Below are 24,986 nucleotides of genomic sequence, written 5' to 3' on the forward strand. Positions count from 1 at the left end.
GGGGTGACATAAAAGACAGGAGTACCAACTTCGGGTTAGAAAAATCGATTTTAATATTTTTAGCTTTACAAAAATAGTTAATAGTTATTTACAGAGAAATGCGTAGGTTTATCGATGCGTGGAGTTCACGTCGAAGAGGGTTTCGTCTTCTTCGTCCTCGTCGAGGGGAAGCGGAGTCATTTCGATATCACTGCGGCGGGTTCTCACGCCGTATTTGCGCACCATCGCGGGCTGTTTGCCTCTCCCGCTACAAAAACAATCTCATTTTTTTACACCATAATAAACAGTAGTGACTCACCCGCAATAAGTCCTCAAGGCCATGTAAATAAGCACCAACGTGGTTAAGGCTACGACGACGGCAACACCTCGCAAAAGTGTTCCGGACTCCATCTGGGCCGTTCCCGTTTGATACACGTTTTTCTCATCTTTGATAGTTTTTTGAGTTGTGCTTGTTGATTTGTTTTCAGGCTTCTCATGTTGGGGTTTCTCAGGTTCTGGTTTAGGTTGAAGTTTTTCCTCTTTTGGTTTAGGGTTGACATCAATAACAACTGGTGAATCCTTGCTTTTGACGTCACTTTCGTGTTTTTCTTCTACTTTTTGGGGCGGAATTCCAGCTAATAAATGCCGGTTATGCGGAGATGACACGTCGTTAGCTTGCACGAAATAGGTTAGGTGACAACACAAAATTAACACAACTAATGGAGACATTGGGTAAAGTAATAATAATCACGGGAAATAGTCAAAACTTTGTTATCATATTGCACCCTTTTTGTGCGGTTTTCACATAATTGCAACATGTACCCCACTGACAACCAAATGTCACTTGTCAAGCAATTGTCAAAACAAAAAATTATTTTATGGATTATTATAAATCAAAGTCAGGAGCCGCAGGTGACTCGTCAACTCTGTAAACACAGCGCTGTTTAAAATTTGGGGATTTCCCTCAGTGTTTACCTCGAATCAACAGATAAAACTCTGCGGTTTTGTGATACGTCGCTAACCACAGTACTTTTTCGTCATGTTGGCAAGTCTGAATACCCAAAAAACAAACCAGACGAACTGTCAGTGTCATTCAAAGGTTAGTTCAGAAAAGTCAAGCTAAAATTTCATATTCTGAGTATCTCAAGTCATGGCATTGAACGCATCCGCAAAATTATTGCGTGTGGCGTCGCCATTAAGGGCTGCCACCGCTGCGTACCATCCTAAAGTCATCGATCACTACGAAAACCCCCGAAATGTTGGATCTCTGGACAAGAATGATGTTACTGTGGGAACCGGGCTCGTGGGGGCCCCGGCTTGTGGCGACGTGATGAAGCTCCAGATTAAAGTAGACGAAAATGGAAAGATTATCGACGCTAAATTCAAAACGTTTGGTTGTGGGTCGGCTATTGCCAGCAGTTCTTTGGCTACAGAATGGGTGAAGGGTAAGACTGTGGATCAGGCGCTGAAACTGAAGAACACCGACATAGCAAAGGAGCTGTCTTTGCCTCCAGTGAAGTTGCATTGCTCCATGCTGGCTGAAGATGCCATCAAGGCGGCTCTTTCTGATTACAGAATCAAACAGCAGAAGAAAGAATAAGTTAGGATTACGATTGTGATATTTACGATGTAGTCGGATTATTTGTAAATTTATTGTATTTGTAGAAATAAAGTACGAATCTGTTTGGTCATCTTCGTTTTTTTCCATGATGTTGGCCTTGCGCCGTCCGAATTGTTATGCACTTTTTATCAAGGAACGCTAATAAATCCTGGAAAGTTACATAAGAAACATGCTAAAAATGTCACTTTATCGTTACCTGAATGTTGAATTTGAAACCTTGGTCCTTGAGCATGGAATGTAAAACTTCCAACTGAAGAGGCTCGTACAATAAAATATTTTCTCGAATTTTGGGGTTGCACATCACGAGATTGTGCCACGCGATATGAAGAGGCACCGCACACGACGGGATCCGTTTCGACTGCTTTTTCTCTAAAATAACATCGTTTTCTGAGATGTCCCCCACGATAATGTCCCCAATCTGGGGCTCTTGAGTCCGTCTTTTCTTCCCAGCGTGCGTGTTTTCATCCACCACAGGATGCGTCGCTTCGTAGATATATTTTAACAGTTTCGCCCCCTTTTGGCGTCTCAGCGGTTTGAGTCCGAATTTATCCAGCTCCTTGGCGATTTTCGGGGTATCCATCGCATCGTAATTTGCCATGGGGGTGACATTCTTAGTTTTTATGACAAAAGAGCTAGTGGAGGTCGAAGGAGTGTCTACTGGGAGGTGACCTAAGACGTGGTTGAAAGAATCCTCTAAGTTGGCAGGTGGGGGGATTTTCGAAGGAGAAATGTTACTCAAAGGAAGGCGTTTCGGAGTGTTGCGTTTCGGAGAAACCATTGATTCTTGGAGTTTTTCCACGATTGGAGATGGTGTGTCATCGTTCTGATTTGGGGCGCTGAAAACGCTGGAATAGTTGAGCTCATCGTCGCTTATACAAACAGTGCTTTGACTTGGTTGGGAGTCATCATCGCTGGTGCTGATGTTTTCCATTTGTCTTGCAGGTGCTCCACTTAGGAGATTCTTAACATAGTCGGTAACATTGAGATCGGATCTACGGTCGATAGAGTCTTCAGGACCGGAGATTAAATGGAACGATTCTTCTTGGTCTGACTGAGTTAAATCGTAACATTCTACTTCTTCCAGACATTGTCCTCCTCTTAGGCGAGTTACAGGAGAGGACATTTCTTCATCCGAGCCGAATAAATCGGGAGAGAGGCACGAAAAAGATCTTTTACGGGGGCTCCGATGAGGAGCGTTTGATTTTGTGTCACGTGGAGGAGTTACCCGAAGGGGAGAACTTATTTCCAGGCTTAATCGGTAGTCCAAGGAGGTTTTATTTGAAGAAGAAAAATCGTTCTCTAAGAAAGCAGACTGATCTTGAGCTATAAAATCCCTAGGACTTTCAATTTTTGTCACCAAGAAATTTTCAATTGTGGGAGAATTTACGATAAACGACGTCTTGCCATTGGTCGAAAATTCTCCTTCCATTATTGGGGAAGTTACCAACTTTGGTTTTGGGGATTTTTGACTTTCTAGCAAATTTTTATTCTGGAATAAGTTGAATCCACTCGGAGGAGTCATTTGATGACTGAAAGTATATTCCAAAGTCTTATCTTGCGTCTCTGTATCTTTCACAGGATCTTCATCTGAAGAACAAAGATTTATGAGTTCATATTTGAAAGACGACTTTTTTTCATCTTTGGAGCAGATTTTCTCGTCGTATGATTTTAAAGAAGTTATGCTGTCACTTGAGAGTTCCTCCTCGATTTGTAAAGAGTTGATGGTTGGACTTAATCTGTATTTGGAAGGCTTTTGTCGCTCCTCTCTTTCTTCTTTTATTTCTTCCTTCAGTTCTTCTTCTTTGGAGAAGATTAAATTGTCTTTAATATTATTCCCGGTTACAGAACATGACATTGGAGGTTCGTCAATAGGAATGTTTTCTGCAAGAGCTCCGCCCCCAACTGCTAGGCCCCGTCCACCGTCGTCATCAACGACCACGGAATCATCAATTTTTTCACATATAGCATCGCGCTCTGGCGTAGGGTCCCGCCCTTGAATTTTTCGCCAATCCTTAAGCAACGCCCCACAAGAGGCGGAACATTTCTCAACACCTAATCCACGCACGTAGAACAAATCTCCAGTGTTTAATTCGTCGAGCTCCAAGTTATGCATTTTAAACAATTTTCGAGAGCTATACTTCTGCAGCGAATCAGTGAAGAATTCCGAGATTGGGGGTGGAGCATGTGCCGATTTTCTACTATTTTCAGTTAAAATTAACGATACTTTGGACGAAATTAAGGCGTCGCGTTCTTCACTAGTTCGAATTTTTAAAATCGGAGTTACGTATCTGAAGCGCGATTTCTTCCTTTTGGGCTCTAGAGGCGTTTTTTTGGATTGAACCGTAATGCGACTTTTAGAGTATCCAAAACCGAATTGTTCAAAGGCTTTTTTGAAAGATTCTTTCTTTTCCTGCGAGCTTAACAAAGGATTTTCCGCTTCATACGACGATTCTGATAATGCCAAGGCCATTTGGAGATGCTCCGGATTGACGTCGCAATGTTTCAAGTTGTCTTCAATAAATTTTTTCAAAGGAGCTTGCCGCGTCCGCTTTTTTCTGGCATTCTTTTCCGGAGGCTTCGCCGAGATTTTCGACACTTTGTTTATGGCTTTGGGGGTACTAAAATCGTCAAAATCACTCATAGAGCTGTCCAGTTTAACACCTTTCACTTCATTTAGACAGTTTTTGTAAGGAGAATCCGAGAGCTGCTCGTCTTTTGCAGACTTTGTAAAGTACTTTGAGATCTTCTGGCTAAATAAAACACAAACTTGACTAAATTTCCTTTATTGCTATGTACAAACTAACCTATTTTTGGTAGTTTTTTTATATGTCTGGTCTGCCCTGGAAGATCTTGCTGTACCACGGCTGTTCCCCCGTTTCGTTCCTGTAGAGCTCATCTTCGCGTTGTTCTTCACGGGCACGCAAATGGGTGATAATTTCCAGAAACCCAGGCTGCTTGGCAGCCAACTCCGCTTCTAAAAACTTTTGTTTGAGCGCCAGAGAAGTGTCTAACTTGCCTTCAAGGATGTTCTTTTTGATTTTTTGTGAGGGGGACCAAAGTCTAAAAACGAAACGTCAAACCGGGAATTGAGGTTACGTTACTTACTCGAAAAGCAACCAAAAAACGCCCCCGACGGCTATTGTACCCGCCGCCCAGTAGTTCCTTTGTACGAAAAATGGAGTGCCTTTAGTTCGTCGAGGTTTTCTGAGCGATAGGTCAATGTTTCGATTTGCCATAGCGTGGACATAACCTCAAATTTTATCCGTTGCTAGGTTAAGTTTGACATTTTGCTGTCAGAGGCGCTGCTGGTGGTAGAGATTCAAATTCAAATTCAAATTCAAAGTACAGTTTTATTTAATTAAATTTTATACATAATGGAAGCAGTACAATTTTCATGCACACTTGACACGATATTGCCGGAAGAACCGACCCTAATTTGTAATTTGAACTACCTTGAACAAGAATCAAGCTTCAAATGAGCATCTCTTATCACAATGTAAGGTATGTATGTTCACACAAGCACATAACAAATATAATTCTCTTATTAGGCGATTTATATATAAATGACCTACATTAACGTGGCGTTGTAAATGAGACCAAAGCCACAAAAAAAAATAGGGATAAAACCTACAATATTTGATTATGTATAAGAATAAATGACGAATAAACATAAAAAGGGACGAGTTTGGAGATTCCAGGTGCGAAAATAACTGCAAAAAACTGTATTGTACACGTTAAATTTCTGGGAATCTCCAATAGGAATGTCTGTTCTGCTATTCTTTGCAGAGATCCTCTAGTCAAGCAATCGCTTTGGCTTGCGGCAAGAAGGCCTCCCAGTACTTGACAAGCTGAAACAACCCCCATGAATCTAGTAACTTTCACTTTTCAAATTACAAACCTGGGCCTGGTGATTTAAATGATTTTCTAAATACTTAATAAACATCATTTTAAAGTCATGGATGCGACACTTTTCAAACCTTTCCACTTCCGTCTTTATCATTTTCGAGATCTTATCGAAATTTTCTTGGCCTCGTTCGACTTTCGCTTCCCACTGAAGACAAGTTAGTGGTTTTGATTACAACAGTTGGTCAGTTGGTAACTTACCTCTATCACTTCAGCGCCGGCTTGATCTACCTTGTCTGATCTATTTGTGAGCTCCATTTTGGCTTTGGCTTCGCGTTTCTTGGCGAGCATTTGCTGGGAGTGCTGCCAGTGTTGGAACAACTTGGTACGTTCATGAAAAGCGTCTCTGACAGCTCCCAGAAGCCCGAGATAGTCTTTCAAAATCTCGCACAAAATGAAAAAGTCTGTATTAGCTTGTTCTAGATGCAGAGCCTCAACTTTTTCTTCCGTGTCTGCTAGATGAGAGAGCGCCATCGAGAGGGAGTTGTGGTCTTCACAGGCGCTCAGCAGCGCCGCTGAGCGAGACACGCCGTTGGTTAGGTGGCTCAGTTCTTTCCTGTAGGAAACCATTGCTTCAACGTTGGTGTGGAGTTTTCTGAGTTGAGTCTCAAGAGCCTCAATGCTGGACAGTCTTTCCTCAAACCACTAAAAATTTATGGTTGATTGGGGGATAGGAGGCGGAGTTTCGCTCTTACCGGATCCGTTTCATCCATTTTATAAGTTATTTTATTGACAGTCTCGCCAACTTTATTGAAGAGTCGCATGACGCCCGCGCTGCTTAAAGCTGACGTGTTGGTGGCTTTGGGGAGTTCCACGTCTAGAAAAAAAGTGTGATCGGGGGAAATCCCACCAGTATAACCAACCTGACTCTAGGAATTCCCTGAAATCTGGGTCCACCACCAAGACTGGGTGTTGAGCGGTGCGTTTCAAATAACGCTCCAAGGAAGCTCTTCTTCTCTCCACGAAATCGTTACCGTTGGTGGGGCTTCCTTCAGCCTGACTAGAGATCTTAATCTTAGTCATACCAATGACGCTCTTTTCAGGGGCTGGAGGGATAATTCGTCCAACTTTGAGGTACTTCTCAGACAACTTATCATGTAGCCCCAGAAAGTCGCTAAAGCGCCTCGTCACGACAAATTCCCGTTTTTTGAAAATGGGCATGTTAGTCTTCGTCGTGACTCTATAAGCCATGTATGCGCCCATTCCATCGCCCACTTTTTGGGGCTCTGTGATAGAGATTTCCAAAAATTGGTCGCCACTAGCTGCTTCCACTTGTTCTAGAGGGTCTGGAAGAGTCCCCGCGGTGTTAATAGGGACATTTTCAAGTTCTGGTTTCTGGTCGTCCAGGGAAAGATTCCCGAGATCCGCCTCCCCGTTGAGATTTTCCTGGGGCTCGCTGCGATATGATTCCGGCTGTTCCTACAGGATAGAGATCAAAGGAGAATTAAGATAACAAAGGGAATTACCTGCCGGGCGGAAACAAACAAGTCTTCATCGTCTTTGGGGTCACCTAGAATATCCACGTTTTCAAACAAAGGGGGCGGTTCCACGGGATCTGCCATTTTATTTTTTAAACTGATAATTAGAAATTATTTGACGCGACCGGTGACTCGATGGAAAGTGACACACGTCAATCAGCTGTCGAAAAGCGGGGGTACCAACGGGTACCAATCTTACTTTTTGTACCAAAAAAAATCAAACCATCGATACGCTTCTTGAAAGACAACTTCAACAGGCGTGAAATGGATGGAAATTGGAGATGGTCACGTTTTTGCGTCGTTTTTGTGTTAAATTTTTTATTACTGGGCGTCACTTTGTGGGAATAGTGCTAAACGGAAAATCCCCACTGTGCCACGATTACGTTTCCGTTTACAAATCAAAATCATATGTTTACAATTGGAAATAAATAAAGATGTTGCAGGAGGACTCCAACGGTGAAGCATCTTTTGAAATCATCGACAAGAAACAAGACGACTCCTCCAACAACGACAAAACAGGTTGCAATTGTCTAATTTGTTGACATTTCATTTAGAACAACATTTCAGAATCAATCAGCAGTGTGTCTTCGCCGTACTCTATACCGTCGCCGGGGGTGGTGAACCTCCCTGGAGGAAACTTGTTGTCTAATTTACCACCCCCGTCAAATTTACCAGATTTCACACTATGGCAAAACCAGCCTGTCCCTGCCCCAATTCCACTGCCCCAGAATTTGTTACCAGCGACCACAGAGGCACCGACTGTGCCAGTCACGTTCCCCCCGACCCAATTCAGGTGAGAAAAAGTAAAACTGAGACTTGGATTTACTTGTAAATTGCAGTGCCGCAATTCCTCCCAGCAAAGGAGTACAACATGGCCTTTTGCCCCAAACTAACGTGGACACGCAGAGTCAAGGCGGAGGGCTCATAGGCTGGATGAAGGACGCCGTCTCAAGCGGGGGCATCCTATCGAAAGTCGCAGAAAAAGCAAAGAACTCTGTAGATACTCTCATTACTACTCTTGATCCTCAAATGTCTGAGTTCATTTGTAAGTAGGACACGCGTCTGATTTGGGTTAAAGCCAAATTTAATAGATTCTGGGGGCGACATGGAGATCGCGGTAGCGTCCCAAGATCCAGACGAGGTGACCCCAATCAGAGAGGCGATTTTTTCAGTGTTTGGAAAAGCCTGGGTGAAGTAGGTTTCTTACCCCTCTTTCAACACCCTGTTAAACCCCTCGTTTCAGTGGGGTTACCGTCAAAATTGAAGAGAAGAAGCACCAAGCCGTTGGCTTTGAAGACGGTGAGAAGCGAGCTGAAGAAATGTTAAAAGCTGCTCTTCAAGTCACCAAAACTCCCGTCATCGCCGTAGAAAACATTCTTCTGCAACAGGAGGACCAGTGGTTTGATCTCAGCGTCCTCGTGTTGAAAGACGCCGATAAAGACATCACTTTGAAGACTTACACGCAGACAACCCCCATTCCCTTGGATTCCTTCATAAAACAAGCAGAAAAAGAAATGCCGGGATATGCAAAAGGTTGCGACTCCGTTGAGAAGCTTTTGGCGGCGTATTTACAGGTCAGGGTGAGCTATTTCTTGTTCTATTTTCTAATTGTAGCGTTTGTAGATCTCCAGAAATAGTTGGCAGCAAGGAGTCTGCGGCGTCTCGAGGAAAGAAACTTTATTTTTAGCAGCAAAATCGCTTGTCACGTTGTATAAAAACAAGTTAGTTGTTCCATGAAGTACTTAATCGAATTTTCAAGTTAACAACTCTATAATGGTTGCATTTTATTCTGTATTTTACTTGATGTACAAAGATGAATTTAAGAATATAGGCTTTAATATAGTGGCTTGAAATTACTGGGTTTGGGGCCATTAAAAGTAACTTATATTTTGATAATTTTATTAACGTTTTTTACTACAAGAATGATTTTAGTTCCTCTACTCACCTGAAACAAAAGAAAAAGAAATAAATTAAGGGAAAAAGAAATTCTGCATAAAAATATATTAATTAATCAGGTCAGCTAAACCGTTCAGTCACCGAAATCAGACTGGGGCGGTAATAAAATCATCATTGAAACTTAAAAGAAGTCTTTAAAAGTGAAATTACGTTGGTAGTTCGGTTTGTCAAAATAATGGAAGAATCAGTCTAGAATAAAAGAAAAATATTTACCATTTTTCGATCCTTCCGCTCTGGTTTCCTCACTATAAACCTACGTAAAGTAAAATTAAGTTCTGTCTCAAATCGTCCTTTGGTTAGGCAGATAAGTCTGAATAACCATACACAGATAAGAATTTTATGTTCCCACAACGAGCACACCTCTTCACTTTAAGACATGAAACGGCCGGCTTAAATGTGTGGGGTAATAAATACAAGTTTCACCTTTTTACTGACGACCTTGCCCCAAGTTCAGCGTCTGCAAAGAACAAAACTGTTTTAGAAACAATTAATTTTAAATCATTATTATGATTTAATGAGTAAATATCAGAATCCTTTTGGCTAACAACAGCGTAATATTTTTATATTACTTCAAAATAGAATTAGTCTCATCAAGGTGTTGAAAAAAATAATATAAAATGTAAAGACACTCACCATTAAAAATCATTCGCATGAACTCTGCTTTTGTGGACAATCTGTAACAAAAAGAAGCACTTATAAGTCACAAGAAAATCGTACGAAGATAAAATAAAGTTCGGTCGTTTCAGACCTGTTGAGCTTATAATTTACATCCTTCACGGTATTAAGGAGTGTAAAAGAATCATCACGCAATTTTGTAATGAAAAAATATTGAAAAAGTGAACTCACCTTGTTTGTTTCCAGTGTAGGGCTCCACTTGCTTCCTGAAGATCAGTCAAAAAAGTTCCCTATCTGATTCCAAACTAAAAAATGAAAATCCAAAAATAAAAACTTTTGTTTATTCTTATCTAAACGTCAATAAAACAAATTGCCTATAATTAAATCAGTTCTATCATAACACAACGCTCAAATCCGCTGGTAACAATAAAAAAACTTCTTCTAATTCTTGGACAATATTTACTTAAAGTGTCATAAATGGTTCCAATACAACAAAAATACGGGAAGCAAAAAACAACAATAAACATAATGTTACAGCTGATTTGTATTTCCACCCTGCCAATATATAAAAAAGATAATTATCAATTGTTTTATTGTATAATTTAAGATGAATCTTAAATAAATCTGTACAAACTAAAATCCACTTTACAATTTGTCCAAGTATTGTGTAAGATCCGGGAGACCTTCTTTGAGACCTTTCCTTTTACGTGTTTCCTGTAAATAACAATCAGGAATCAGTAACATAACAAAAAAAATCGTGTTCGTCCCCCTATTCAGGCCAAGAAAACTTTTTCAAGACCGAAACTTTAAAGACTTTGATCTGCCATCAAATTACGAACATTGAATTTTAAACCATACAATGTTGTCTGAAGATGGTTGGTAAAGTGTGAAAACGTTGCTTACCTGTACAACGGTGTAGGGTCTGGTGCTGCTTTCCAACGGATCACCTGGGAGAATTTGCCAATGGTCAAACACGCACTGGGGGAAAGCTTGACCTCCGGTGTTGGAACGAAGATCGGCAGTGAAACCGAACGACTCGTTTACTGGCAAGTAGGCTTTCACCACGAACATGGGGGTACCTGCGACTTGCTGTTCTTCAAAGACGTGACCTCTTCTTCTGTTCAGGACACCGTAGATGCCGCCGACAGCCACTTCAGGACACTATAAAACAATAAAAAAATTAATAAAAGTGAATTTTAAATTGTTAATGAAAATTTACCTGAATCTCGCACTGGTACACTGGTTCCATAAGTCTGGGGGCCGCTGTCAAAAGACAAGCGTACAAACAACGCCTCGTCGTCGGAATAATCTGACCACCACCACGATGGATGGCGTCCGCATGTAGCGTCACATCATAGATGTTGAATCTGACTCCTCTCAAGTTCTCTTCTGACAACACACCTTCCTTGGTCGCCCATTGGAAACCGGCGACGACTGAATCTTTGATTTCGTTCAAGTATTGCACACCCTTCGTACAATCGACCAAGATGTTAGGTCCGGTACCATCGGGACCAAAGCACCAGATCTTCCTAGCTTCAGTCACATCGTAATCGTACTTCTCGCCGAGGTAACGAGCACGAGATTTGAAGTCATCACGTGGATTAACATTACCCTCATCAATGTCTTCGGCGAGACCGTCAGGCATGGGAACGGCTTTCATGAACAATCTGTTGTGTTTGTTTGGTGATTTGGATAAGCACATTTGGTTGGATTCTTCACTGACAGTTTCACGGTAGGAGACAACAGGGTCGGATTTTTTGATTGGAATGCAAGCGTGGTCTTCTTCCAGATCTTTCAAGCAAATCTCAAGATGAAGCTCACCAGCGCCGGCGATGATGTGTTCGCCGGATTCTTCAATGATACATTGGACCATAGGGTCGGATTTGGCCAGACGTTTAAGACCTAGAAAGAATAACAAATGTAATCTTCAAATTTCAATATAGTATGCAAAAAAAAACAACATTTGAGTGGAGTCTAGGTAGTTAAGTCAGTAAAACCGATCAGTCACAGAATTCAGACTGGGGCGGTAAAACAGTTCATCATTCTCTACCCTTGCATCCCCTAAATCTCACCCTCCCTTCTTACCTTCTACTAGTTTGGGCAAATCAGCAGGATTCTTGGGTTCCACAGCAACACGTACGACCGGCGACACGCTGAACTTCATAACTCTCAAATTGTGTGCATCCTTGAAGGTAGTGATGGTTCCAGTCTTCACCAAGAACTGATCAACACCGACCAACCCGCAGATGTTTCCAGACGGCACATCTTCAATAGCTTCAACGGAACGTCCCATCATCAAAATGGTACGTTGGATGGCCTTTTCGTACAAATCTTCTTTCTTTCCAGGCACATAATTGGGACCCATGATACGAGCCTTCATTCCGGTAGCAACTTTACCGGAGAAGACACGGCCGAAAGCGTAGAAACGTCCCTTATCAGAAGTCGGTACCATTTTGGAAACGTACATCATAAGAGGGGCGTTGGGGTCGCAGTTCTTGATACCAATGGCAGCTTCGTCGTCGTGAGGACCTTCGTATAACATTTCCATTCTGTATTTCTGGGCGATTACTGGAGATGGAAGATGAATGGCAATCATCTGAAGAAGAGCTTCACCAGCTGGTAACCAAGTACGCATTACGACTTTGAGAAGGGGCTTGCCGTCTTTATCCTTGTCTTCATGTTTGAGTTGGATGCCCAGTTTAGGGAGGAGAGCTTCATATTCATCTTTCCTGTAAAAAAAAACGAGTTACGGTTTGTTGGTACGTGGAGGAGGGAATTAAAAAAGTTTAGACAATGTCAGTTGGCCGTTCTTATGTCGTCAAAGTACTCAGAACAGGTCTGTGAAGAACAATCATCATTTAAACCACTGAGAAAGTTGGGCGGAATTTACTTGGTAAACTTACTTGTAGTTCATGATGGTGTCGAAAATCTTGTAGATAGGGTCCAGCACGTACATGCAGAACGAGCGTTTGTTGTCGGATTCCTTTTGCTTGGCCCACTTCTTGGTTTTGGGGTTGAAGAAGTTCTCACCCCACAATCTGTTCATCAGTTTCTTGACATCAATCTTGAACTTCTCAGAGTACATTTCAGCGAATTGTTTGAGTGTGAAGGCCCAACCGTGGAGACCCGAACCGAAACCGACTGAACCTTTGCTGGGATCAACCTGCAAACAAATGAAAGAGTTAGCGCTTTAACGAAGAGCGAATTTTAGAAAGTTAATGCTAAAAATCTGTCCCACTTAAAGGAAAGCTGCTTTAAGTATTAGACCTAAAGCAGGGCAAATTGTGGCCCTACTCTGCGAGTCGTCTTCTAGCTCTAATTGATGGACAAATAGACCTCGCGAGAACTCGTCGCTCAATTCCCTAGACAAAACGAATCTTTAAACTTACATGAATTTCACCCATGGGCCCGTTGTCGTCAGCGTAAGTAGCAATAATAACGTTAACGTTTTCAACAATACGTTGGAAAGTTTGGTACAACTCTTCAGAATCCAGCTGCAATTCCAACAGAGCCCTGTCCATCTTGTTCATGAACAAAATGGGCTTGATACGCTCAGCGATGGCTTGTCTGAGCACAGTTTCGGTCTGGACGCACACACCTATTAAAAAAAATTACATCAGATTTGCAACAATGGCGAAATAATTGATAATTGAAAAAAATGTCAGGCCTACGCCGTAGCGTGCCACCCCCGGACATAAAGATAGAGGCCCCGTGGCAGCGTTTAAACGCGGGCAAATTCGCTCTTCTTCCATTGCACTGCCAACATCATCCTTGGGCAACGGTGACGGCATTGCTGCCGCCCCCGCCGCTCTATGAAGTGGCTCTAGCTGTGCTGGAAGGACTACAATAAACAAAACTCACCTGAGACGCAATCAACGACGACAAGAGCGCCATCGGTGACACGCAAGGCGGCGGTTACTTCAGAAGAAAAGTCCACGTGTCCAGGAGAGTCGATCAAGTTGATCAAGAAACCTTTCTCGTCCTTTTCGCGTTGCTCGGGACTGGTGATGAAGGCGAGATCTTTGTCTTCCAGTTCAAAGAACATGGAGATGGCACTAGAGAAACACGTGTCAGGTAAAGGTCAAAGTCATGGCCACAAATCGCCACTCACGTAGATTTGATTGTGATGCAGCGTTCTTGCTCATCTTTTCTCGTATCAGTGAATCTCGTTTCGCCAGCTTTGGCCCCAGCAATGATACCAGCTTTGGACACTAAAGAGTCAGTGAGAGTTGATTTTCCGTGGTCCACGTGAGCGATGACGGACATGTTACGGATGTTCCGTTTCTTGTCCATCATGGCTCGGATTTCGTCGACGGTGAAGTTGACCTGGGGGCCACAAACTCATTAACAGATGTCCGGTGTAAAAGTGACATTTGCCGCACCATTTTTCGCGAAATTTCCTTAGAAATTAAAGAACCACAAGCGGAAACTCCAACATTAATGTTAATAACAGTCGAAAGTGACTAAACACTGCGATTTGTAAACATAAATATGCATCCAAAGAGCACTTTCATCTTATTGTGCAATCTAACCAAATCGTCCGAAATTTGGTAAAAATGCATGAAATTGAATAAAATAAATTCCCGATGGCGTGGAGGAATAATCAGGGAACACTTTAATGTAGTTAGAATAGTCAAAAAATACTTACCATCGTGGATGTTTGTTGATTTTCTTGACACACAAAAAATACGTTACGCCAGTGATGGCGCACTCCCGTGAAAGGACGATTGACGTGAAGTGGGCTTCGAGCTGCCACGCAAATGCGGTTAGCACGAGGTGCCAACCCAATAAAAAACCCCAGATCTAGTGATATTGAAACAATTTTCACATTTCAAATTTTATTCAGTGTTCTTATTGTTACAAAAATTGGCTTATTTTAATTTTTTTTTATTTTTACTTTCAATTCTGAGACCGGCGCAGGCATTCTCGTGGATTTCTATTCGGTCGGGGAAAAACTTACGGCCGCATTTTCTACACTCCCTCAATTCTGCCAAATGATTGTCCCAAATTCTATGAAAAGTGCCTACGAAATCCACTTCTCCAGTCGCTAAAAAGAAAAAAAAAACGTAAAAAAAATGTCGTGGCTAAAATACCGATAACGGTTGCCTCCGCAACGGCCGTTTGACGTCATGTTTACTTTGGCTCACCGCCTACCTAGATTTTCCATTCAAAATTTAATGCATTTATGATGACTGTACATTTTACATAAACTACGAAAACCTTGTAAACGAAGCTTAGAACAATTGTTATTGTTGTTTAATAAATACGTGTGCAGTAATTAGGATTAATTTCTTATTTCTCCTTAAACCCGTAATAAAAACATGTACGCAATTTCGAAACGTATATTTTCATAACAAAATACACTCATTTAGATAATAAATTAATCTTCTGTGCTTTTTCTCTCTCTTCTTCTCGCCTGTCATTTACATGTTGCCGATACAACCAACTAAAACAAACCCCGTCAAAAATAATTCCAAAGTCTCAAATCGACTTACAAGAATATAAGAACCGCGGGGGTGGTCAAACCGCCCCCAAGCACGAAGAAAGCTCCTGGAATATAATTAATTGTGGCCTTATAAACAATACTGTACATTGGTCCGTAAATTAGCGGCATCAGCGCTTCGCAGACTCCAAACAAAGAATTAATTTTTCCCAGTTCGTCCGCTGGTACTAGTTTTGACATGATGGACCTCATGGCGATAAAGGAGGTACCATTGAATGCCTCCACAATGGCTCCTGAAACACTTTTTCAGCTCAAAATCCAGGAAAATTGTAACTTACCGATGTAAAAGATGTTTGCGGTGGGTGCAAAAGCGAAGACGAGAGAGGCTAAGATCTTACTGGTGCTGGAGATCATGCCAAGAACTGCGTCATCGACTTTGAGGAACTTTGTGAAGAACATGAGCGAGAAAATAGTACCCGAGACGTGGAGGACGAAATGAAACGTGGAATAGAGACTGTAGTCGATTTCGTTCCATCCGAATTTATAGCGCAAGAAGAGGTACATGACGTTCATTTCCCCGTGCATGGGGCCGATGATGACCATGACCAAGACCATGATAGTGGTAATCCTCTTCTTCCGATTGCGCGCGCCGTCTTTAAAAGCAACTTTAAAGGTCTCGCGGATGTGCTCCAAGTCGAAGAAGTCTCGCACTGCGTTGACTTTGCCTTTCTTCTCGACGACGATGTCTTCGTTTTTCGTCATTTCCTTGACACGCGTGATACCGTAAATTAGTCCAACGAAGTACATCGCTAGAGCTAGAGAGAACACTCCGTAAAACCCGAAATTCTTGTAAAGAATCCCACTGAGGGCGATCCCAATAGTCACACTGACGTTGGAGAAGAGGTTGACAGCACCAATTCGCTCCGTGCGGTTCTCCACACTAGAGATCCCACTGACGTAGCTATAAACAGCCATGAACATCGCAAACCATCCTCCGGTGATGGAAGGAGGCACCGCCTCTAAGAAAGCGTTGAATTCCATCGGCAGCTCGTAGAAGAAGTACGTGGATATGAGAAAACCTATGCAAGTGACGACTTCGCCAATCATTGGGAGGATGATACATGGTTTGCGGCGTTGGTGGCGGTCGCTCCATGAGCCCAAAAACATAAGAAGCACCGATGGTACCAAACTTTGAATAACATTCTTCCAGATATTCATGGTACTGACGAGTTTCTGTACGACAATTTCGTCGCTCTGGTTGTACGCAGATGCGTTTCTTATAGTTAGAGCGTCGCAGACATCGCCGTCTAGGCGTAGGTTGACTCGACAGGCTTTCTCTAGGTTTAGGTTTTGGGTGGTGATGCTCGCCATGACGCTAGGAAGGACGTAGCAGATGAGGATGGGCTCCACGGTGATATTGGTGATGATGAGTTTGACCCTCTTGCAGAAGGAGAGGTTTTTGGGTTTTGAAGGGAGATCATCTTCGGTGATGATGGTCTGAAGACCCGCTTCTATGCTTTTGGATTTTTCTAACGACATCGTGGGTTCACAACCGATAGCAACAGTCGATAAAAAGATAAAGAGTTTTCTCTTTACATTTCGACTTTGTGGTTGAAAGGCGATGAAGGAACTGAACTGAACGAGAAGAGTTATCGGGGATATTTAATTAGCTTTAATCAACTGTTTACTGATCTATGGAAGACCCATTGTACTTCACACACTTTTATCACGACGAATTTAATTAGTTGTTTGACTTGGAGCTAGTTGAATGGCATTGCGAAAATTCAGAGACATTAAAGGCTAATGGGGATTAGATGAAGCCCCCGAGTTTTTGACAAATAGAAAATTTAACAGCGTCACAGACAGAAACTGCCAGGTCGTGGTCTAATTCTTTATCAAATATGAGAAATATCTGTGTCATCCTTTTATTTTTTCGTCCCCCAATAAAAAACCACCTGAATCTCACGTTTTTATTCAAAACCACACCAATCACACATAGAAAACCCTGTCAACCCTTGCAGCTTCTCTCGTGAACGTCCACCCTGTCGGGATTGAAGGTCCTCGCACAGAACTGACAAGGCACCAATTGACTTAAGTGACTTTGCCACTTGGCCTCATTGGTCGCTTCGTAGTCGATTTTGCCATCCTCTGCAAAAATCAACATTTCAGCCCTAGTTCGTTCACCCTTGCGAGATTACTGATAAGACTACACCATTCATTATATTTTAAAACTGTGAATTATTGAGGGGTAAAAGCTGACCGCGACGCGGTCGAAGGTCGACAACCCCTATCGATTATTTTTTACCTTCACATCACTGTCCAAGACGTATGCACGTGCATATGCGAAGGGGTAGTTTTGATTTTTAAAAACTGCCAACAGGTGCGGGGTCAAGAACCCCAGAGTTTGATGACTCGGATTTAGTCAAGGCGGCTAGGGGCGAAACTGCGACGTTCGATTGTTTTGCCAAGCCTACTATTATAACAGATACTCGGATTTTACGGGTCGTGAAAACTATTCTAAGCTCCATTCACGTCATTGAAAGAAATTTTCTTCTTTAAATAGAAGTTTCCTTAGTTTACGCCTACTCGAACATGCAATATTCTGACGATGCGTATGAATATTTGATCAAGCAGGCATGGAGCAGACGTATTTTTTGTTGTTCGGAAAAAACTGAAGAACTAAATGTGGGTTATCAGAGCCATTGTTTTGAATGGCGCACTTGATCACATTTGTTGTGTTTATCTGTTTTCGTTTTTTAACGTGTTGTTTGTTTTGGTCTGACATCATTCGGTTTCTATGCAGTTGTTTCGGTTTAAAAATTTTAAATTCCCCGCCTTCAATCCCAAAAATTGTCCCAAAAAAGTCAACCACTGCCAGTAGTCACGCTTGACATTTTTGAAAAATTATTATTTTGACAAAATTCTAGTTTCTAACATGCTGCTCGGGCTATGTCTAGCTCCGAGGTTGTTTTTTGGAAAAAAAAGAGTCTTCCCAACCTTCGCCGCTTAGTTTCAGACACGTTTGCTTTCCACGGAGCTGCGACTTCTAAAATGAAAGACGTGATAATCAGAGAAAGAGAGTCAGCAGTAGGCAATCGAAGCTTTGAACTCAATGATAGCGCCGATAGCGACTCGCAGTCTTCCACAGGAATCTTCGCTTCCATTAAAGCAATGTTTACTCAACTGACTACCCCAAGAATGACTCTAGGAGAGTTAGCATGGCTCGTCTTCGACTTCTGGAAAGACTTTTGCGTCTACATCCGCAACCTGCCGAGTTTGTTAAACTCAAGAGTTCTCATGACCCCCGAGTCCGTGTACCATGACATTTAAATAAATTTTGACGTGACCGCCTTGTCTTACTTACGCGTAAACTTGATGTCGGGTTTGAGGGGCTGAGGGCGCCGTTTATGAGCAGGGAGCTTGTCGTTCTCGATCTTCCACATCTTAAGACACTGAGGTTCGTGGATGTAGATCGAGTTGACGGTGAAGAGGCGGCCGCAGATGTAACAGGGAAACATGGGGGACTTTTTGCCTGAAGATGGACGGTCGTCGCTTTTCTGAGACGTCTCTGGAGTATTTTGCGGCTTGAAAGGATCTTAAGAAGAGTATAAATTTTGCCTTAACACTGATTTTACCTTTGCGAGTTGGTTCAGTAGCACGGATGTCTTGAGGGAGGGAGTCATTCTCAGCGTGCCACTTCTTGATACATTGCTTCTCGTGGATTTTTATAGAATGAATTCCAAACTTCTTCCCGCAGATGTAGCATTCTTCAGTTGGGGGCGGCATCGTCACCGACTTGTCTACTGAGGATTTTGACTGAAACCAAAGTGCACGATAGTGTGATTATTGCTCCAAACCACGGAAGAACTCAAAAAGAAACACATGATTACGAGAAATAATTTATTAAGAAACTTCTTTACAATTTAGTTCATCTTCTTCGTCGCGTTTGTGCTCGTGGTACAACCAACTGAAAACAACACCGTGAGAACATCTCCACACTTACTACAGTAGTACCAGAAAATAAAGAATGATGGTACCGTCAGTACGCCTCCAACGATGAAGAAAGTCCCTGGAAACACGCTAATGGTGTGTTTGTAGATGATGGTGTACAACGGACCGTAAATAATGGGTACAAGAGCCTCCGAGAGGCCAAACAAAGAGTTTATCTTTCCGAGTTCGTCTTGAGGTACCAATTTTGATATAATAGAACGCATAGCAATGAAAGTGGTACCGTTTAAGATTTCAATGACGGAACCTGCGATAGAAGGTCTTAGGCAACGTAAGCGAGTGGATCTCAGGCATACCAACATAAAAAACGAAAGGATTTGGCGCAAACGCGTAGACCAAAGAAGCGACGATTCGGCTAGCACTGGATAACATCCCCAAAGCGGCGTCGTCGATTTTTAGTATCTTCGAAAAGAAGATCAATGAGAAGACGGTGCCTGAAAAAAAGATCTCTTTTTGAAGTGTTTTTAGGAGCTACCAGTAACTGTACCAAACATATGCGTGACGACGTAGAAAGTCGAGTAGAGGCTATAATCGATTTCGTTCCATCCGAACTTGTATCGGACGAATAAGTACAAAACGTTTACTTCACCTGAAATGGGACTACAGCAATGGGTGGATTTGTGGTTACTTTACCATGCATGGGTCCTACTATCACCATACACAGTACCATCATGGTGCAGATCCTCGCCTTCCTATTACGTTTTCCTTTCTTGAACGCCACTTTGAACGTCTCTCTAATGTGTTTCATGTCAAAAAAATCCTTCAAGAAGTTGGGATGGGCTTCTATGACCTCCTCGTTCGGGATCTCTTTCACTCTGAAGATACCATAAAAGAATCCGACAATGTAGAATACCAGCGCTAAAGAGAAAATCCCGTAGTACCCAACTTGCTTGTAAAAAATCCCACTGACGGCGTTTCCAACCGTGAAACTTATATTAACGAAGATGTTAAGAGCTCCGATCCGGAGAGTTCTGGTCTGAACGCTGGTAATCCCTCCAATGTAGCTGAAGACGGCCATAAACATCGCGAACCACCCTCCAGTTAGCGACGGTGGTACCGCTTCAAAGAACACGTTGTATTCAATGGGTAAGTGATAGAAATACGTGCAGAAGAGTAGTCCCAAACAAGTCAACATCTCTCCGACGATAGGCGCCAAGAAACACGGTTTCCTCCTTTTATGCCTGTCACTCCAAGACCCCAAAAACATCAACAATATCGACGGCACGAAACTCTGGATCACATTCTTCCACGCCATCATCGTCGCTACCAGTTTCTGGACAGCGACTTCATCGCTTTGGTTGTACCTCGCGGTATCCCGCATCGCCAGACCGTCACAGACAGAATCCTCCAACCCCAAATTCACCCTGCAAGCTTTATCCATGCTAAGATTCTGCGTGGCGAGGTTGGCCATAACGCACGGTAGAACGAAACACACCACAATTGGCTCGACGGTAATGTTTTCGAAAGCGAGGCGAATTTTCGCCAAAAATTTCCTACCGCTATTCATTGTGACACTTGAAACGAACCATAGTGTCGGCGAAAAACACGAGAATGAAGATTTTTTTTATTTGATTAAGTAATTGCGAGGTATTGTGGCAGCGACCGGAAATGCGACAAAGACGGATCAATGTGTCTTCATAAGGATAATTTTAGAGATGACAGCTTGTTTGGGTACTTACGGCGTCGTGGGGGCTCCTGCAGCTGCGCTGGTGCACCACGAGGCGGTCGGGGAAGAACGTCCGGCCGCAGTTGGGGCACGGCGCCAGGGTCGCCTGCAGAAGACAGTTCTAAATAGTTATTGCATTGATTATGTTTTTTTTTTAATTTTGAGTCTTAATAATTTATTTCCTTTGTAAGATTCTTTAGATTTTTACAATGCTATCAATTGCATTGTTTATCTAGTTGGCGATTGCTCTGAGAACGTGTGTCTTGATATCCGTCATTGTCCAAAATTTCTCAATTTTCGGACGTTTAAACGTCAATTTCAGACATACGTTCGCAAGATGCCAGCCATCTAGAAAAATAATTGCATTTTTTTATTTTAAATCTTAATAATTTATTTTAGTAAATCCTCCGTAAGATTCTTTATATTTCTACAATGCGATCAATTGAATTATTAACTAGTTGGTGGTTGTTCTGAAAACATATGTCTTGATATCCGTTATTGTCCAAAATTTCTCAATTATATGACGATTAAACGTCAATTTTAGACAAACGTTCGCAAGATGCCAGCCTACTAGATAAATAATTGCTTTTTTTGGATCTTAATAATTTATTTTAGTAAATTATCCGTAAGATTCTTTACATTTCAATAATGCGATCAATTGAATTATTTGTCTAGTTGACGGTTTTTCTGAAAACGTGTGTCTTGATATCTGTCATTGCCTAAATTTTCTCAATTATCTGACGTTTAAACGGCAATTTTAGACAAACGTTCGCAAGATGCCAGCCAACTTGATAAATAATTGCTTTTTTTGGATCTTAATAATTTATTTTAGTAAATTCTTCGTAAGATTCTTTACATTTCAATAATGCGATCAATTGAATTATTTGTCTAGTTGACGGTTTTTCTGAAAACGTATGTCTTGATATCTGTCATTGCCTAAATTTTCTCAATTATCTGACGTTTAAACGTCAATTTCAGACACACGTTTGTAAGATGCCAGCCAATTAGATAAGAAATTGCATTTTTAATTTATTTTAGTAAATCTTCCGTAAGATTCTTGATATCCGTGATTGTTCAAAATTTCTCAATTATCTGACGTTTAAACATCAAGTTTAGACACACCTTTACAAGATGCCAGCCAACTTAATAAATAATTGCTTTTCTTAGGATCGTAATAATTTATTTTAGTAAATTTTCAGTAAGATTCTTTACATTTCTACAATGCAATCAACTGAATTATTAATCTAATTGGCGGTTGTTCTAAGAACGTATGTCTTGATATCCGTCATTATCTAAAATTTCTCAATTATCTGACGTTTAAACAGTAAGTTTAGACACAAGTTTACAAGAATCCAGCCAACTAGATAAATAATTCGATTGATTTCATTTGGCATATTTTTATTTTTTTTTGGGAGATTTATCCGTGGTAATAGAGGGCCCCAAACCGAGCCTTGCGTGCCGCCCTCCTCTCCCTGCCGAATTAACATACAATCCAACAAAAATGCGTCATTGTTGCACGAATCGTTCAGATAAAGAAATCAACATGACGTAAACACCGGAAATCGATCCCGGAAGTTCACCCGACAATGTTAAGGACAATCGCGGTATGATAGAAATCGATCAATTTTTATGCATTATTTAGATAGTTTAATTCGAGACACGAACATGTGGAAAAATTGATTGTTCGGACCCTTAGATTAATGTATTTCTCACTGTCATTTCAGCACTTAGATTTAACGATAACATGATGATAAAAAATGGATCGATGCAGCAAACATTTGTGTAATTCCCCGCATGCCATGTCGGAGGTGAAGGACAGCCTAAACCGCTAAACCTAATTACACAAACCTGTGACGCCTCCCAGGCTTTCTTGTTCCATTCGTCGGGGCTCAACTCGCGGTTGGGTTTAACGGGAGGCTTCCTCTGGAGGTGGGATGGCAAAGTGGAGTTCTCTCTTTCCCATTTCTGCAAAGTGGGTCGTTATTAAACGCGGTTAATGTATTCCGGATTGTAGGTCGTGTTTTTCGCTAAAAGTGCATTGATGGGGTAAATGCATTTTTAGTGGATGGAGTGAATGTTGGCATGCAACTACCGCTGCAGTAGTTGCGGTTTTTATAGATTTTCAAGGATTTTGTGGAAAGTAGGGTAGCGAGGAAATATTTTAGGGCCCAAGGTTGCATTTTAAAAATTTTTATTTGCATAAATGAAAGTATACGCATGGAAAACTGGGTTTATTATTGACCACTTTTTCGATCAATCTCCTGCTGGGTTTGAATAAAAATTACATACTGGGATAATTATAAATAAATTAGTCCCATTGTGTCACGCGTCATTGTTTACCTAATCAATTCTTTTGAACATATTCAAATCAATACGTAAAAAATTGACGGTTAGCAACTGAAAATACGTCACCAACCCACGACCCATGACTAAATCAACTCAATTAGCCCAATTTTGCTATTAGGCGAAATTCCGTGACCCACCTCTAATCGCCATCGATTGCTTTATTAACCACCACAGTTATAAATTAAAGATTTTGAAGGTTCAAGGTCTGTGACTCTTGAAGAATCTAACTATTAGTTATAATTTTTATCGATTTTCCATACATTTGCATTCATTACCGGCAGTCTTGAACTTGGATAACGGTTTTGATTCATGGAAGAGTTCGGTAGACGTTTCGATTCCTGCGGGAACATGCGATGGGGTTTTGGGAGCTATTATTTTCACAGACAGATTACAAGCACGAAGTGGTAGACACGCATGGAAGATACGAATGTGGGGCGGTGGGAAGTCATCAAGTTAGAGAATTGGGGGTGTTGCAAAAGTGGATTATAAAGATAACGAAGCAATTTGGTTCAAGATCCAATTATCTTTCCAAATTTTCCATCCAGCTTTCCAGCTTTCAGTTTTTTGGGACTTGTAATGTAAACTGCGATGCGGGTAAAATCGAATTAGAACCCGTCAAACCCTTATTACATAATTATTGACCAACATACCTACATTTTATACTTTTTTTGACCTTGGCTACGAACTAATCGATACCCGCAACACCTACCTGAAGACATTTAGGCTCATGTAAATGCAGCGAGGCTGTCCCAAATTCTCTTCCGCAGATGTAACAAGTGAGAGTCCTCTTCGCCGATCCCACTCGTGAAGTACTCTCCTTGGTACCGACGTTTGGAGGAGTATGCACCAGTTTTTGTGCCGGCAAAGACGGCTTCCTCGGAGGTAGCGGCTTTTCATTCTTCGACTTGTATTTCATAGCTACGGGCTTCTGGACCGTGCTCTTCACTGGTAAGAAACAAGGAGATGACTCAGTGCTAATTTTAGCGGTGAGCGTAACGAAGGTGTGCGCAATTAACAAGTTTACTTACTCTTAGGGGGCTCTTCTGGTTTTTTGGTGACTTTAAGAGGCGTAGCGGGGTGACTGTGGAATCGTTCGGGTTGGTCAGGTCTTCCGCAGGTTTTGCAAGGCTCCGGAAGTTTGGTCGATTTGGCTAGCTCACTTTTATTTACTTCCAATAGTTTAACAGTACCAGCACGCTTGCGTGGAATTTTGAATGTCTTATTATTGTTATTAGCGTCACTTAGACTCTTCTTTTTCACCACTTCTTCTTTCTTCTTCGTGTTTTTGTTCTTCGCGCTCTGGATGCTCATGTAGCTCTCTTCGTCGCAACTGTCTTCACTGATCGCCTTCTTCTTCCTCCTTCCTTTCTGTTGCTTCTCCGGTGACGGCAAACTAAGCGGTCGGTTGATCACAGCAGTTTTCTTCCTTTTGATGGTGAGAGTAATGGGGAATTTACACAGATTCGAGATGTTGAGAAACTCCTTCCGCACGGTACTCATATCAATACTACTAATAAGACTGATGTTAAGAACTGTCGGCTTGTCCAAAGTGGCCGTCAAAGGCCGGTCATCCTTCTTGTCTCGTTTCGGGGGCCACGTCTTGGTAAAGAGTTTCAAATTTGGGTTCTTGGGCATTGTGAGTTTCTCTAGCAAAGGGAGGACTAAGAAGGGACGGGATTTACGTTTCGTTGCTTTGTCGTCAGTCTTCAGGGTCATGGGGGATTCGAAATAAAGAAAATAAGAATCGCGCGGTTTGAAAATGAGAACGCGCTCGATATGTACGATAGGGGAGCTGCGGGTTAACTGAGTAGGCAACTTGTTAGTTGAAAGGCGATTCTTGATGCCTACCTACGCGCAAAATCGACCAGACGACGCAAGGTGAGTAATAACAAATCTATATAAGGACCGCCGCCACTTCGCTGCCCACCAAGACGTGTTTAAAGATGGAAATTAGGTTTCGGAGGGCATTGC

The 24,986-nt window shown here is 41.9% G+C and overlaps 9 protein-coding genes and 2 non-coding genes across 15 annotated transcripts; 2 read left to right on the forward strand and 9 right to left on the reverse strand.

Moving 5' to 3' along the window:
• Positions 1 to 29: 29 nt before the first annotated feature.
• On the reverse strand, positions 30 to 901 carry LOC148181704 (uncharacterized). Its single transcript, XM_088049904.1, has 2 exons — positions 299 to 901; positions 30 to 247 (listed from the first exon to the last, which is right to left on the reverse strand). Exons 1-2 carry the CDS (start codon positions 706 to 708, stop codon positions 109 to 111), a joined length of 549 nt encoding a protein of 182 aa, XP_087906030.1. The 5' UTR covers positions 709 to 901; the 3' UTR covers positions 30 to 108.
• Positions 902 to 1,013: 112 nt separating this feature from the next.
• Positions 1,014 to 1,668, forward strand: IscU (Iron-sulfur cluster assembly enzyme). The gene has a single exon (XM_088049905.1). The coding sequence runs from the start codon at positions 1,130 to 1,132 to the stop codon at positions 1,577 to 1,579; it is 450 nt and encodes a 149-aa protein (XP_087906031.1). The 5' UTR covers positions 1,014 to 1,129; the 3' UTR covers positions 1,580 to 1,668.
• On the reverse strand, positions 1,612 to 4,595 carry mus312 (mutagen-sensitive 312). Its single transcript, XM_088049903.1, has 3 exons — positions 4,405 to 4,595; positions 1,797 to 4,350; positions 1,612 to 1,748 (listed from the first exon to the last, which is right to left on the reverse strand). Exons 1-3 carry the CDS (start codon positions 4,494 to 4,496, stop codon positions 1,668 to 1,670), a joined length of 2,727 nt encoding a protein of 908 aa, XP_087906029.1. The 5' UTR covers positions 4,497 to 4,595; the 3' UTR covers positions 1,612 to 1,667.
• Positions 4,596 to 5,118: 523 nt separating this feature from the next.
• Positions 5,119 to 7,158, reverse strand: Snx1 (sorting nexin 1). Of its 2 annotated transcripts, none has more exons than XM_088034433.1 (6): positions 6,970 to 7,158; positions 6,367 to 6,916; positions 6,199 to 6,320; positions 5,705 to 6,148; positions 5,499 to 5,651; positions 5,119 to 5,448 (listed from the first exon to the last, which is right to left on the reverse strand). In XM_088034433.1, the coding sequence occupies exons 1-6, from the start codon at positions 7,063 to 7,065 to the stop codon at positions 5,398 to 5,400; spliced, it is 1,416 nt and encodes a 471-aa protein (XP_087890559.1). In that variant the 5' UTR covers positions 7,066 to 7,158; the 3' UTR covers positions 5,119 to 5,397. The 2 variants fall into 2 exon arrangements, with proteins under 2 accessions (XP_087890559.1, XP_087890550.1); XM_088034424.1 differs by having other exon boundaries at positions 6,367 to 6,922.
• A 13-nt stretch (positions 7,159 to 7,171) lies between these two features.
• Positions 7,172 to 8,823, forward strand: LOC148181708 (protein PRRC1-like). The gene is made up of 6 exons (XM_088034503.1): positions 7,172 to 7,500; positions 7,549 to 7,774; positions 7,821 to 8,026; positions 8,073 to 8,175; positions 8,225 to 8,555; positions 8,605 to 8,823. The coding sequence occupies exons 1-6, from the start codon at positions 7,416 to 7,418 to the stop codon at positions 8,716 to 8,718; spliced, it is 1,065 nt and encodes a 354-aa protein (XP_087890629.1). The 5' UTR covers positions 7,172 to 7,415; the 3' UTR covers positions 8,719 to 8,823.
• A 168-nt stretch (positions 8,824 to 8,991) lies between these two features.
• LOC148181709 (small nucleolar RNA SNORD31) lies at positions 8,992 to 9,056 on the reverse strand. The gene has a single exon (XR_015771754.1). It is a non-coding gene; the product is annotated as a small nucleolar RNA SNORD31 (small nucleolar RNA).
• An 823-nt stretch (positions 9,057 to 9,879) lies between these two features.
• eEF2 (eukaryotic translation elongation factor 2) lies at positions 9,880 to 14,379 on the reverse strand. Its single transcript, XM_088034443.1, has 9 exons — positions 14,201 to 14,379; positions 13,664 to 13,878; positions 13,414 to 13,607; positions 12,942 to 13,150; positions 12,456 to 12,715; positions 11,638 to 12,281; positions 10,772 to 11,454; positions 10,456 to 10,713; positions 9,880 to 10,266 (listed from the first exon to the last, which is right to left on the reverse strand). The coding sequence occupies exons 1-9, from the start codon at positions 14,201 to 14,203 to the stop codon at positions 10,198 to 10,200; spliced, it is 2,535 nt and encodes an 844-aa protein (XP_087890569.1). The 5' UTR covers positions 14,204 to 14,379; the 3' UTR covers positions 9,880 to 10,197.
• On the reverse strand, positions 11,536 to 11,602 carry LOC148181711 (small nucleolar RNA SNORD31). Its single transcript, XR_015771755.1, has one exon. It is a non-coding gene; the product is annotated as a small nucleolar RNA SNORD31 (small nucleolar RNA).
• Positions 14,379 to 24,844, reverse strand: LOC148181712 (zinc finger protein 474-like). 2 transcript variants are annotated; one of them, XM_088034467.1, is made up of 7 exons: positions 24,044 to 24,844; positions 23,725 to 23,960; positions 22,518 to 22,634; positions 20,683 to 20,775; positions 18,631 to 18,811; positions 18,360 to 18,590; positions 14,379 to 14,599 (listed from the first exon to the last, which is right to left on the reverse strand). In XM_088034467.1, exons 1-7 carry the CDS (start codon positions 24,729 to 24,731, stop codon positions 14,424 to 14,426), a joined length of 1,722 nt encoding a protein of 573 aa, XP_087890593.1. In that variant the 5' UTR covers positions 24,732 to 24,844; the 3' UTR covers positions 14,379 to 14,423. The 2 variants fall into 2 exon arrangements, with proteins under 2 accessions (XP_087890593.1, XP_087890598.1); XM_088034472.1 differs by lacking the exon at positions 14,379 to 14,599 and adding an exon at positions 16,954 to 17,143.
• Positions 14,917 to 16,890, reverse strand: LOC148181713 (putative peptidoglycan muropeptide transporter SLC46). The gene is made up of 3 exons (XM_088034523.1): positions 15,334 to 16,890; positions 15,048 to 15,288; positions 14,917 to 14,998 (listed from the first exon to the last, which is right to left on the reverse strand). Exons 1-3 carry the CDS (start codon positions 16,532 to 16,534, stop codon positions 14,917 to 14,919), a joined length of 1,524 nt encoding a protein of 507 aa, XP_087890649.1. The 5' UTR covers positions 16,535 to 16,890.
• Positions 18,882 to 20,582, reverse strand: LOC148181714 (putative peptidoglycan muropeptide transporter SLC46). 3 transcript variants are annotated; one of them, XM_088034493.1, is made up of 5 exons: positions 19,885 to 20,582; positions 19,637 to 19,818; positions 19,491 to 19,592; positions 19,300 to 19,437; positions 18,882 to 19,250 (listed from the first exon to the last, which is right to left on the reverse strand). In XM_088034493.1, exons 1-5 carry the CDS (start codon positions 20,508 to 20,510, stop codon positions 18,919 to 18,921), a joined length of 1,380 nt encoding a protein of 459 aa, XP_087890619.1. In that variant the 5' UTR covers positions 20,511 to 20,582; the 3' UTR covers positions 18,882 to 18,918. The 3 variants fall into 3 exon arrangements, with proteins under 3 accessions (XP_087890619.1, XP_087890612.1, XP_087890605.1); XM_088034486.1 differs by having other exon boundaries at positions 18,882 to 18,962; positions 19,010 to 19,250; positions 19,637 to 20,582; XM_088034479.1 differs by having other exon boundaries at positions 19,637 to 20,582.
• Positions 24,845 to 24,986: the final 142 nt, after the last annotated feature.

The sequence above is a fragment of the Gnatocerus cornutus genome, chromosome 1 (assembly GCF_029298725.1).
Source record: "Gnatocerus cornutus isolate USDA-ARS CGAHR chromosome 1, icGnaCorn1.1, whole genome shotgun sequence".
NCBI lineage: Eukaryota > Metazoa > Arthropoda > Insecta > Coleoptera > Tenebrionidae > Gnatocerus > Gnatocerus cornutus.

Coding starts and splice junctions, on each gene's coding strand:
- LOC148181704 (XM_088049904.1), bottom strand. CDS start 708: ATGTCTCCATTAGTTGTGTTAATTTTGTGTTGTCACCTAACCTATTTC. Junction 248..298: donor GCCTTGAGGACTTATTGCGG/GTGAGTCACTAC, acceptor TTGTTTTTGTAG/CGGGAGAGGCAAACAGCCCG.
- LOC148181713 (XM_088034523.1), bottom strand. CDS start 16,534: ATGTCGTTAGAAAAATCCAAAAGCATAGAAGCGGGTCTTCAGACCATC. Junction 15,289..15,333: donor CGCAAACATCTTTTACATCG/GTAAGTTACAAT, acceptor AAAGTGTTTCAG/GAGCCATTGTGGAGGCATTC. Junction 14,999..15,047: donor CCCGCGGTTCTTATATTCTT/GTAAGTCGATTT, acceptor GGTTTGTTTTAG/TTGGTTGTATCGGCAACATG.
- Snx1 (XM_088034424.1), bottom strand. CDS start 7,065: ATGGCAGATCCCGTGGAACCGCCCCCTTTGTTTGAAAACGTGGATATT. Junction 6,923..6,969: donor TGTTTGTTTCCGCCCGGCAG/GTAATTCCCTTT, acceptor TCTATCCTGTAG/GAACAGCCGGAATCATATCG. Junction 6,149..6,198: donor AAATGGATGAAACGGATCCG/GTAAGAGCGAAA, acceptor ATAAATTTTTAG/TGGTTTGAGGAAAGACTGTC.
- IscU (XM_088049905.1), top strand. CDS start 1,130: ATGGCATTGAACGCATCCGCAAAATTATTGCGTGTGGCGTCGCCATTA.
- LOC148181708 (XM_088034503.1), top strand. CDS start 7,416: ATGTTGCAGGAGGACTCCAACGGTGAAGCATCTTTTGAAATCATCGAC. Junction 7,501..7,548: donor CTCCAACAACGACAAAACAG/GTTGCAATTGTC, acceptor ACAACATTTCAG/AATCAATCAGCAGTGTGTCT. Junction 8,556..8,604: donor TTTTGGCGGCGTATTTACAG/GTCAGGGTGAGC, acceptor TAGCGTTTGTAG/ATCTCCAGAAATAGTTGGCA.
- mus312 (XM_088049903.1), bottom strand. CDS start 4,496: ATGAGCTCTACAGGAACGAAACGGGGGAACAGCCGTGGTACAGCAAGA. Junction 4,351..4,404: donor AAAAAAACTACCAAAAATAG/GTTAGTTTGTAC, acceptor TGTTTTATTTAG/CCAGAAGATCTCAAAGTACT. Junction 1,749..1,796: donor GTTTCAAATTCAACATTCAG/GTAACGATAAAG, acceptor GTAACTTTCCAG/GATTTATTAGCGTTCCTTGA.
- eEF2 (XM_088034443.1), bottom strand. Junction 13,151..13,413: donor CGTCGTTGATTGCGTCTCAG/GTGAGTTTTGTT, acceptor TTTTTTTAATAG/GTGTGTGCGTCCAGACCGAA. Junction 10,267..10,455: donor GACCCTACACCGTTGTACAG/GTAAGCAACGTT, acceptor TGTTATTTACAG/GAAACACGTAAAAGGAAAGG.
- LOC148181714 (XM_088034479.1), bottom strand. CDS start 20,510: ATGAATAGCGGTAGGAAATTTTTGGCGAAAATTCGCCTCGCTTTCGAA. Junction 19,438..19,490: donor CGTCGTCACGCATATGTTTG/GTACAGTTACTG, acceptor TCTTTTTTTCAG/GCACCGTCTTCTCATTGATC. Junction 19,251..19,299: donor TCCTTTCGTTTTTTATGTTG/GTATGCCTGAGA, acceptor CTTCTATCGCAG/GTTCCGTCATTGAAATCTTA.
- LOC148181712 (XM_088034467.1), bottom strand. CDS start 24,731: ATGACCCTGAAGACTGACGACAAAGCAACGAAACGTAAATCCCGTCCC. Junction 18,591..18,630: donor TACTGAACCAACTCGCAAAG/GTAAAATCAGTG, acceptor ACTCTTCTTAAG/ATCCTTTCAAGCCGCAAAAT. Junction 14,600..18,359: donor ACCCGACATCAAGTTTACGC/GTAAGTAAGACA, acceptor TTTTCTTTTTAG/CGACTGGAGAAGTGGATTTC.